Raw genomic sequence first — 12,460 nt, forward strand, 5'->3', positions numbered from 1 at the left:
ACACAGGTCAAAGTATGTCACCGTTCATTCTGCTTGTCTCGTGGTGTACCAATATAACCAGTCAGCAATTCCTGATTGAAGTATTAAGGAAGAATCTTTCTGTGACCTATTTGCATATTTGAGCCAGGGCCGATTTGAAGAGCTTTCCAGTCCCCTACAGCCTCTGTTCTCTCCCTCTCTGCTTGTGAATGTACCGATCTGCATTTTAAATTTATATTTTTGCCGCCGATAGGTTTTATTATTGGTCCGATTAACAAAAATGGTCTTCCGAAGTTATTAAAATAATAATTGTATCTGCAATGTGAAAAATTAATTGGAATGACTTGAAGTTGTGAACAGAAGTTTCTGGAGAGATTTCAAGAGTTTTTTTTGATAACTCATTATTTCTTTAAAAAAATATATTTTATATACTAAAGCTCATTTGTTAAACGTTGATTTCTTTTACTTAGGTGTTCACTCACCAAAGACATATTCTATGGTGAATGATGATATACATTTTATGTTATTTTTACATTATACCATTTTGTGCATTATACTTTCCTAGCGTAAGCTAGTTCTTGTGTTTTAGAAAAGGAGTGCTCGTTATAAGAAAGAAAAACACTGTACTTGAGTGATAATTAAATTTAGAAATAAAAATTTAATATTAAACAGTTAAAAAAAACTTACTAATAAAAAAATACTTCACAACCGTTATACGATGTTTTTGTTACACATCATGCAAAGACAAATTTCAAGTTCGAATTATCTATCTATGTATCCATATATATTATGTAGATACCTGTGACAGGTAAAAACGTGATTTTTTTAAAACAGCGCCATCTGTTGGACGTGAAACAACAAGCGCTATCTTTTACACTCTCAGATTAAGCCACAGCAACGCGTGGCGGGGTACAGCTAGTTACTAATAAAAATGTCTCCCAACTACATTTTGACAAACTAGTTAAGTGTCTATTGATTCTGTTTCACTTAATTTATTATAACTCGCCATGTCCTTCGGTATAAATAGCTTCTTATCCATGATTTGCTCTGCCATTTATTACTACACTGTCTAGTTTTTTTTACTAATTTTGACTGCGATGTGCTATCGAACGCCTTACGTAGGTTTATAAATAAACATTTTTCCTCTATCGAAGTCCCAATAAATGTTTATAGTTAATTCTGCAATCGCGTCCTGAGTGCTTAGCTTCTCTCGAAAACCATATTAACTAGTGAGTAATAATTTATTTGTTTCTAAATAATAAACAAGTTGCTTTTTTATTATTTTAATATAAAAAATTAGCTATGTTTGATATCAGGGGATATTGGACGATAGTTAATGGTTTCTTGAGAATCTCCCGTTTTATAGATTATTGTAATTATTTGGAAATATTCCACTTTCTACACTTGTATTTACTATGTTTTCTTAGTTTTGATATTAATTTACAATTTTGTGTTACCATTACGTCACTTTCAAGGTCAACAACTAGTTTATTATAAAAACCTCTTTTAATTTGATCCGATTATAATGATATAGACAAAGCCAGTACATTTTTTAAACAGCAATACCATTCAGAAGTCGTATCTCTTGAATGGAATTGTTACAAAACGATGAACAACATTCATAATCTCGTTTTTTTTTTATCTTTTTCCTAAACGAAAAGAAAGTGGTAGTTGTCTAGCAATCCTTTAGCGGTAATGTTCATCATTTGGGGCGTCCCGACGCAATAAAACCTGTAAAATAGAAATAGAGATTCCACCGTATTCTGCCATTATTTCTACTCATTGTCCAAATGGAGGGCATTTCGCGGAGTGTGGATCTCATATATTCAGGACGTGATATTTCAAAATTAGATGGGATACTCTGGGCCGTTAATCCGATACTCAAAACCACAACTGTTTGATGCAGGGGGAGTGTGTTCTGCTCAAATAATGCTGGCTTATTAACAGATAACTGATTACTGATTCTATGTACCCCAGGCTCCAATAGCGATTTATAAAAACATTGGGAACTATTAATTATGTTGTAGTGGATTAACAACATCGGTTAATACTTTGAAAATATTATACGTGATAATTCAGCATGCAGAAACACCAATTTGTTTGGAGGTTACCTACTTTTTTACGGAATTTTAATCGTAATGTACCTATTTCTTTATTTATGATATAATTCAATAAAATCATTAGATCTATCACTAGGGAATTCCTGTGTCGAACTTTAAGATGAATTGTCAAATCAATGGTCGAACACAATATAATATTAAAAATATCAACCTACAAAATGATTACAAAAATAAACACTACCTACAATTATTCAAACTAAAATCAGCTGGGCAGTACTTTGGCAGCAATAACATTCTACTGACTCAAAGTATTACAAAGTAGCACTGTTGACTTATCAGTCACCGACATTGACAAGAGGAATAATATGAATAAATAAGCTAGTTAAATACTTACAGGTAAGTAATAATAAGTAAATAGATAAAAGCAAATTATGTGGGTGCATCATAATAAGAAAATAATTGTTAATAATAAAATAATACGTGCAGAAATTAAGTACTTAAGTACATAATAATAAATAAGTAAAGTACCAATGCATTTATTAAGTTCGGCGTGGGCGTGTCCGTGCGCTCGAAGTTGAATTTGTCCGTACTTCTGAAATAAATGTCGAAACTGTTTCTTGAGCAGACAAATAACTTTATTGGTCTGTTTTGTGCACTGAATAGATAATACAAATTAGAAATGCCTTAAATGCAAATTTAAATGCAAACCATGGTCGCCTCTGACTTAGATACCTCTCGGTTTCAGCCCGTACGGCACGCGCTCTGTCTCTCTTACACTTGCCTGACAACGTATATCAATGATGATGATTCATAGTTTTTGTATTAGAAATTTAAACAAAAAATAGTCTGATCAGTTTTCGTTTAAATCTGTATTATTCAGTGGTTTTAACAGAAAATAAAAGCAACTGTCACAATCTACTACCTTAATTCCGTGCATTTCGAATAATACAAATGGTTTTTCCTTCTCCCGCGAGCCTCAGATAACGTTTTTTTCCCACCCTCCAACAGATGCGGATGTAAGAATTATTTTAACAGCCTGAGGCATATTTTCTTTCTGCAGAGCCTTCCTGTTTAGCGGAGGTAGCGATATACGTAACAGTACAGTCTGACTTATAGATGTAGAAAAAAATGGAGGACCCCGCGATCGTTTATGATACAAGTACTTTTATGTGTTTTTTACAATAATTTCAATTTAGTGGTACCTACTTCCTGAAAGGAAATGATTCTACATCACACTCTAGGGTAAGGTTGCTTCAAACGTTTCCATGATAACCTAACACCATAACAATTACACACCTTTAAAAGGTGTTGTAAAGTCATCAAAAGCGATGATAAACCTAACCTACATCTAGTTTTTTGTTTCATAACTTTTCATGACTTTATGTCACTTTTTAAAGGCTTGTTGAATTGTCATAGCATCGAATTATCCGGTTACCGTTACAAACAACAGTCATCCCATATTTGCTGTCAAACATAATGCTTGTAATATGATCACAAAGTATTGTACAAAAGATGTAATGCACTGAGAACTGGCGTTTAGCAAGTCGGAAATGTTGAATGAAAAAGTGGATTTTTTTCTTTTGAAATGTGCATTACCAAGGAAGTCATGTATTGTATTACCAGCTGTTATATAATATAATGAAAACCATTAACTGAGTAACTTACGCCATTTTAACTTTTTATGTGAATACAGCACAAGAGTCCCAACTGCTCCCAGCCATATGGAGTTAGTGAGACCATGGCACCCCCAATTGGAGTATTTTGTGAGGCTAAAGGTAGGTGAGAGGAGAAGAAGATGGGGAAGAGTAAGGTGGGGATGAGGAAGGTACACGGCTAAAACCAATTTAAAGAAACGTTTCAATTATGAATGGTGGTCTGGTCGATACTCTCAGTATCACCAGGGCGATACTGAGAGTATCTTTCGAACTGGAACCTGCCGCAAATATTCGACATATTATTTTATATGAAGAAATTTTGAAATATTACAAATTAATCAAATACAATTTATTGAAGTGAAACTTCTTTATGCGCGTTATGCAATTTCGAGGACAGGAGTAAAACCAACTCATGACCGTCATGAAAAACCGTGATCATTTCGCTATAGGAGCCTAGCCAATGTTATATACCTTTTTTAGGTCATTCTCTAAACTCAGCTTCGCGGTCTAGAGGCAGAGCGCGCGACTCTCGTCGTGAAGAACCGAACCCTTAAACTATTTTTTTTTTCTTTTTGTGATTTTTTTAATAATATTTTTTTTAAAGTGATAAAATGCTTTTTTTAAAAGTGATAAAAGACTTTTAGATATTTTGACTATATGATATTTTGGTCGAATATGTAACAACCGCGGTCTAGAGGCAGAGCGTTCGACACTCGTTATGCAGGACCCGGGTTCGAATCCCATATTTTTTATAACTTTTAATTTTTTTTTATCAATGATTTGTATTTTCTTTTTGTGATATTTTAATAATATTTTTTTTTTAAAGTGATAAAATGCTCTCGTGCTGCGACTTTTAGATATTTTGACTATATGATATTTTGGTCGAATACGTAATAACCGCGGTCTAGAGGCAGAGCGTTCGACACTCGTTATGCAGGACCCGGGTTCGAATCCCATATTTTTATAACTTTTAATTTTTTTTATCACATGCTACTTATAAATATGTCAATAGACAGAAAAAAAGAGAGAATGAAATGAAAAGAGAGAGAGAAGAATACTAAAAGTTTCACTTCCGTCGTGCGTAGGCTTGCCACACACTGATTTTTTTTTTCTGATGGAGAGCCTTCCCCCGACAATGGAGACAGTCATCGTTGCTGTTTCCTGTCCAATAACCAAACTGTCAAATTCGTGAGTCAAACATACATAACCTCACATTTGAATCTACTTAAATTTAATTCTAAAATCGGTGTTCCCATAAAGATAACAAAAAATTGTTTCAAATTATTAAATTTATACTTTTTTATGTAGAGCTGTACCTATAGAGGGCGCTCTGCGGTAGGCCGGCAAATCGTCGTGACTGAGAATGGGCATTATCTTGATCCGACTAAAAGTGGATAACTCGATGTGGCATTTTCCCCTAACTACCCAACTAACCCCCAACTACCCTCACCTTTAACCTCCAGCCCTGGGGCGAGAATCTCAGAATCTACAGCTGTACGTTAATGCCAGCTTAAAAATTACGGTGGCTTGTTCTTATACGAGATAATAGACCCCCTATCTATGGTGTTTCCTATGTAGCTAAACGCGTGGCGATCACCTTCAGTGAGTTAAATTTATCATATATTAACATATCTAATGATGCAAATTTCAATTTTAAATACTTCATTGGTTCAAGTATTTTCTTGTAGAAAGACTAAGTATATTCCATCGTTGTGTAGTTTATTTAATATCAACGGTATAAATATACCATGAACAATGATAACATGTCACAGTTAAAAACGTAGAAATATAAAAAAAAAAAAAAAAGAATTACAAATATATGTGGCATTTGATTGTGAAATGACATTAGAGAGTAAGTAAGTAAGTAAACAAGAGATAAAGTAAATGAAACGTAGTTGTTAGTAGACGATATTTTTGTTTGTCACCTTCTCAAATGAAGAAAGTTGTAGGACAAAAGTGGAAGGAAAGAAATAAAGGGTAAGAGAAACCCGGTTCCTTTTGATTCAAAGGGATGCAGATCCAAGTACAGTTTAGTTCAAGGGAGAAAGTGGTTTACCTAAGAAGTGTTTTCTAAGTATTTCTATGCCTAGGCGCATACAGCTAAGCGCAGAAAAGCACAAGCATAGCGTAGGTACTTTTTTAAATTAACCCCACACTGAAAGCCCTGTGAAAAATAATTTCCCTCGGGGCCTATTTCATCTTTGGGGATGCTTGTGGAGGTTACTTTTAATGAGGGTAAGAATCTAGGGATCGGTTTGTCCAGGTGTGACGTATAAATATATCCCTCCCGCTGCGGTGCAAGACGATGGGTTCAGAGACCGGTTGGAGAGGTCGAAATGTCTCTCCAAACCATCCGTACGCCACGCAGCTGATGGGCAGGTGCATCCTGAACACACCTCACACGATGAACCCGGAAACCCCTGCTAAATCACCAAACGTAGGTAATTGGCTGAGCTGCTCCCAACTAGCAAAAGCGCAAAATAAAGTGTACGGACCTTCCCATCAATGTGTTTATTAACTTACTTGCCAGTTCTCGCGGCTTAGCGTGGTGTGCGGGAGATGGGATCCTCGTGTGGAAGGAACCACCCTTGCAATAGAGCGCGGTTTGCAGCCGCGGCTTGTTGACAAACGAGGACAAATTTATGATCACAGACTTTTTACCAGCAAGAAAACTGACGATTTTACCAGTGCGACAAGATTTACAATCAAGAAGTAACCATTCCCAGATACTCTCATTCAGTTTCAAAACGTTGGTCGGTTTGGCTCGAGCAGCTTGACACAAGACGCCATAGACGCTCAGTCAAATCTGTAAATTTCTGTCGGACATCGAGCAAGAATTACGGACCTTGAATCTTTGAGCGAGACGGTACACACATTGAGATATGTTCGAATGAGCGTAAAACCATCTTAAGTAGGCACCGGCCTTTTGATAATGATGATAAATATTGACCAATTAATAGTACGTATCATTTTCAGTACAATTTTCTACATATTTCCACTGTCCTACAAGTCGAGAGTGCTACAAGATGCTATCTGAGAACATTTCTCTTTAACCCTCCGTTAACAAATTAGCGAAGAGACCTGATCAGCTTCCATAACTGTGAGGAAAATGCTGACGACACCTTTTTTCCTTCGGTAGTTATTTTCGAAATTTCAAGAAGATAAAACGACACTCAACAGATCGTGGGGCTGTCAGAAAGTGAAATCAAAGTAAGACAATTGTCGTGATAAGCATTTCTTACGGAAACGAAGAATCAGGATAAAAGTTTGACCACCAATATATCAAATAAAATTCTCCGATTAATGGTATATTCGACCAAGATGTCATAGAAAAAATTATTATTTTCAAGGTTCGAAGAGAAAAAAACAAATATGTAATTATATAAATAACTTATAGAATGTAAAACTTTTTGGTATGTTTTCCGACGTTACTGTTAGTTATATCGCACAGTACTAAATGTTTGGTGCCAGTTGGACTACGTCATCCTCAATGAGATTGTGTTGGGAGACTGAAGGGAGTGGGAGGGGAACGATAAAGAGGAAGAGGAGGATTGAGTTTTTACAGACAGATTTAGTCACTCGGATAAAGTCATTTTCAAGTCGTTTCGGTTCTGAATGGTGCTCTTTCACCGGGGCAAAATTTAGAGTATTCGAAATTTGTATTGAATGAAATGAAATATTACAAAGGAAAATTAGTATCTACAAGATATCTAAGGACAGCTTTCTTATTTTCAAATGGATCTTCTTGAATTTCATTTATATTTCAGCAGATTTTGCAATATAAGCGTTTTCTAATTTACAAAATTATACAATTATTACTGAGAATAACATGTTTTTCAGGTTCCATTTAGACCCATAAAATGTTTTTAAAATATTTTTCCACCATTTCAACTGTTCAAAGTTTAAAAAAAAAGTGGAAAACGTTTTTACAAAATTAGTTTATTAGCTTTTTTGTATGTATTCGAGACGATATTTTAAAAAAGGTAATTAATGCGACTGATTTAAAACAAGAACATGTTCTCATTTAATTCGATATTTTTGGATACCAGATTGGTTAATGTTTTTCATTGGAACAACCCAAAACACCGTTTAAAAACAACGAATCAACTCATTATATATTAACATAAATAAAGTGCTAAAAATTTCACATACAGATACAATGAGTTAACAATTTCGATATCTTTAAAATTTTAGAAATTAGATCAAGTCTGAATAGTCAAATAAATATTATGAATAACCATTTATTTAAATGGCCTTCTGTTAAATTTATTTTCACATTAATTATTTACAGTAATACCTATATTTATATTAATACCTATATTTACATTAATACCTATATTTACATACCTATTATTTTTTAAATGATAAACTAATGTTTATAAGACAAGGTCTTTATGCATAGCACAAAGGATAACAAATTATTATAAGCATTAATTGCCCGAAATATCCAGACAAATTGAAAATATCTCCGGAGTAAAAATAAATGCCGCCGACGGGAATTGAACCCGCACCTTCTGATATCCGGTCAGGTGCTCTGGACCACTGAGCTACGTGATTTGTTAATAATACCTATATTTACATTAATATCTATATTTACATTAAAACTATATTTACATTAATATCTATATTTACATTAAAACTATATTTACATTAATATCTATATTTACATTAAAACTATATTTACATTAATATCTATATTTACATTAAAACTATATTTACATTCATATCTATATTTACATTAAAACTATATTTACATTAATACATATATCTACACTTACATTATTACCTATATTTACAGTTTTTATTTAAACTTTATTTAGACAACGTTACTCCTTTAATTTAATAACGATTTTATATGTTTTGTTGAGTTAATACTTTTAGCTTTATAATATTTTTTTATGTAATTACATATTTATTCTTAAATAACTTAATAATCACCTCTCAATTAATGTTTTCCGTATAAAGACATTTATTTATCAAAACTCATTTGCTTTTTATTATATTTATTAATGTAATTCCCATGAAGAAACCATTGGTTTCGAAACATGTATATAATATTAATCAAAAATAAGTGTTGTACACAAAGTATATCATTTTCATTGAATTAAAATGACGCCACAATTTTTTGCGATTTTGCATTTTTGAAGAAATGTTTTAGATAAAATTCCACCTACAGAGAAGAAAATATGTCCCGTTTAAAATTATTTAAAACAGATCCAAAATGCATTTGACAAGAAGTTAAATATAGATAGTAGAATGAGACGATGAAAGTGAGTTTGTGGTTTAATAGTTGTGGATTTATAAGATTTTTGGTGACCACTGAAAGCTGCTAATTCCCAAAATAGAACAAACATCCTACAATAAAAAATACTAAACCGTGTCTCGGGATTTCAATTAAAACGTTCAGTTTACAAACACACATGTTATATCACTAAATAGAGAACACAGAGAGCTCAAAAATATTAGTTTCTAAGCTAGAGGCGGATTCTTCCTGAAAAGATTTTTTTTGTAATGTTAAGCTTATTTCACATCGCCGAGTTGTTTCAATATGTGTTTTCTATGAGCGAGTTCGAGTGGCACTTACTTTCAGTTGAATAAATGCAAACATGCTCACCGATTTTCCATATCTCTCCGGAGTCCGTACGTTCCCATTCAGGTGGGGCATTTCAGCAGATGATGTTTTTTGAGCGGGGTGGCCATGTATTACATATTTGTTGTTACTGTGTTTTGTGAGACCTACGTTATGTTTTTAAAGCCATTCAAATCACGTACTTCAATGCTCCTTTTGCTATTTAACAACATAATCATTTCGCGTGAGTTCCAATATGTGTTGAGGGAATTATCAAATAATAACACAATCTTTTCGAATCCAGACAAGCGATAAAGCCTACGCTTCATCAGTGTTTTAGTCGCTATGTCAGATTATCGGGAGGCTTGACATTATACTGAAGGGGACATCAAAGTGAAGCCGAAGGCAGTGAGGAGAGGAAGGAGATTAAGAATATTTTGGGGGTATGTGGCGATACATCTGGGTGTCTTTTGTAACTACAATTATTCCATGATAGTTGGGGGGGGCGGATTCACACGCCCGTCACTTGCGGACTCACTGACCCCTAAATTCATACCACCCCTCATACATTTCCTTAAAAAGTACCTTCACACGGCATCCCCAAAGATGACATGTGCCTTGAGGGAAATTATTTTCCACGAGGCCTCCTGTGAGGAGTCAATTAATTTGAAAGCTTTTTAAAGTATTTATTTGCCAGCGAAATAAAAAACCTGAATGTTTCACCTTCTCAGATTGACCATCAAGGCTGGATGTCCAATGAACCTAGAAGATTTTCCAATGGACACACAAAGATGTCCACTAAAGTTTGGCTCGTGTGAGTATTCCAAATCTTAACTTTATTTTTAGATTCTTCACTGCCGAAGAAATTAAAAACAAGTCAAAAAATTAAAACAATGCCGTGCTTTGGAAATGTGATCGCTTCCATCGCGCCTGTTGAATTTTGCACTTCCCTCTAACAGTAGAAATTCTCAACACTTTTCAGACATAAAACTATTTAAAAAATCAAAAGCGACCTGAAGGCAAAGACACAAATACCCAATGCATAAGGGTTTTTAAGGGTTTTGAAAGACAACAATTTCAACCAAAACTGACTACGAACAGAACTTGGCGCGCGACGGATTTTGAAGTGTCACGTGATCAAGTCAGTGCCATCGAGCAACGACAATTTGCAAATGCGGCAATTGTTGACACTCGTTGTTACTGCTGAATTGTGTGTTGTTTTACCACAAGCATTTTATATATTTTTTTTAATTGCATGAATATTATTCATTACAAATTGTAGGTAGTCCAACAAAGCTGTCACATGACAGTTTGCCCGTAGGTTATTCCAGATCAACATTTCAATATATTTATTTACTTTATAAACCGAATTATTATACTATTTTAAACCGTCAAGTTTAGTTAAGTAATTTGACGGTCGCGCGCCCAGGTTAGTACTCGTACTAGTCATCCGTGATTTCAACGATATTTTTTCACACATTTGTTTAACTTTTTTTTTTAATTTAGTGTAAATAAAATTGAATAATTTTATTATTAAATTTGAATGATATTTATTTTTTTAATTTTATGGAGTTCTACGAATTAAACGCAAAATCATCAATATTTAAATTTAAACTCACTTATTAATTATCAGAATGTTTATTACATTATATTATTACCATTACTCCTTGGTTGGTGTTTACTTAAATAACACAAACTTAGTGTTATGATTATGGGATGATTAGGATTTGTATTATATTAGGATGATTGTATGTTTATGTACAAGTAACCCTTCCGTCAATGACATCGCCAAAACATCACTGAGGAGCAACTTTTGTATCATTAACGCCTATTTATTAATATTAGCCACGTCCTTTCTGCCTACCCCTGCGGAGAAACGTGATGGTTAGTTAGTTAATTTGGGACAATAAAGTGTAAACGATCGTCGAATTGGAATATCTAAAAATAGTTTGAAATCATAAGATAAACCGAAATCATATTTTAAACGTCTATGAACTAAAAAAGCTTAGAGCTCAAAGCTCAAAACTCTAAACTCTAACCAAAATGCTCACGCAAAGATCAAAGCCCGCACAGCTCAAGCCTAATCCATCCAAATCATAGTTATGCAGATTGCGTAAGTACCTCTCGAAAGACGCATATTGGACGCCTTTGTGGCCAACATGATTGTGCAATTTGCACGTGAGGTGTGAGGATTGTATACAAGACGACGCCTGTTAAGTATGATTCTGCAATGCACATAGCTTCAAAAGCTTCGAAATCTCAAAGCTCAAAGTTTTGCTACAAGCTCAAAGCTTAAAGGTCAAAAGCTTGGGCGCTTAATTCTAGTGTAACACGAGTGCTATACTATCGTAATATATAGTGTGACTAGAGCCTAGCGCTCCTGTGAGACTAGCTTAAAGCATGTGCATCTTAATAACGCCTGTCTTCAATCTCTTGTGCTTCTAGTAGATTGTCAATTGATTCGTTTTTGTTGACGGAGAGATTTTAGATTGTGCTCATAATATTGAATGATCAAACTGATTGTAAATTACTTTCAAATTTGCACAACTCACTTTTAATATGATAATCGTTTACAAGCCATTTAAAATTGACGTCTGTATATATCATTTTCAGCAGAGAAGATATGTCTTCTCATATAGTTATCTTATGGAAGTTTCTAATGAATGTATTGGATTTCTAGTTGGGTACACATCTGTGGACGTAATATACCGATGGAATATAAACCGCACGGTGGCCATATCGGATGACATGAAGCTGTCCCAGTTTGACCTGATCGCGACCCCCGCAGCTAATCACACGGACACCGTGATCAAGTCGTACACTCAGGATGGGAAAAACCCTTCCTACATTAGTGAGTATCTAAGTAATCATGTTGCAATTTATAAAAAAGGCTAATTAGGCATTGAGTCGTTTTGCCGAATGTAGTACTCTACCTATGCATTGGTTACGTTTTTCCTAAATAGCTGATAATCAGAACTTGGCCATCTCCACAGACTGCATTGTTATTCATTTAGGATTATTTCAACATGCCCAGCCTACCACATTTTTAGGACCACAAGAAATGCCTTGTTTCCAATAATAAAACTGCATTTACGAAATTCAAATGGGATGCAAATCTACCAAGTCAGGTAAGTGTAAAAGGGAGACAGAGTGGTGAGCTGGGCAAAATGAAACATTTGTTTTCATTCAAATTTGTA

General features: G+C 34.2%; 1 protein-coding gene across 1 annotated transcript in view; it reads left to right on the top strand.

Annotated features, from left to right (window-relative positions):
• Window positions 1-12,460, top strand: part of Grd (gamma-aminobutyric acid type A receptor subunit Grd) — a 41,762-nt gene that overhangs the window by 21,809 nt on the left and 7,493 nt on the right. Inside the window, exons 4-5 of the mRNA XM_089631943.1 lie at window positions 9,995-10,077; window positions 11,944-12,114. Of these exons, the coding sequence (XP_089488069.1) occupies window positions 9,995-10,077; window positions 11,944-12,114 (254 nt within the window). The remainder of the gene's footprint in view (window positions 1-9,994; window positions 10,078-11,943; window positions 12,115-12,460) is intronic.

The sequence above is a fragment of the Hesperophylax consimilis genome, chromosome 5 (genome assembly GCF_061612785.1).
Source record: "Hesperophylax consimilis isolate HC1 chromosome 5, BYU_Hcon_1.0, whole genome shotgun sequence".
Taxonomy (NCBI): Eukaryota; Metazoa; Arthropoda; class Insecta; order Trichoptera; family Limnephilidae; genus Hesperophylax; species Hesperophylax consimilis.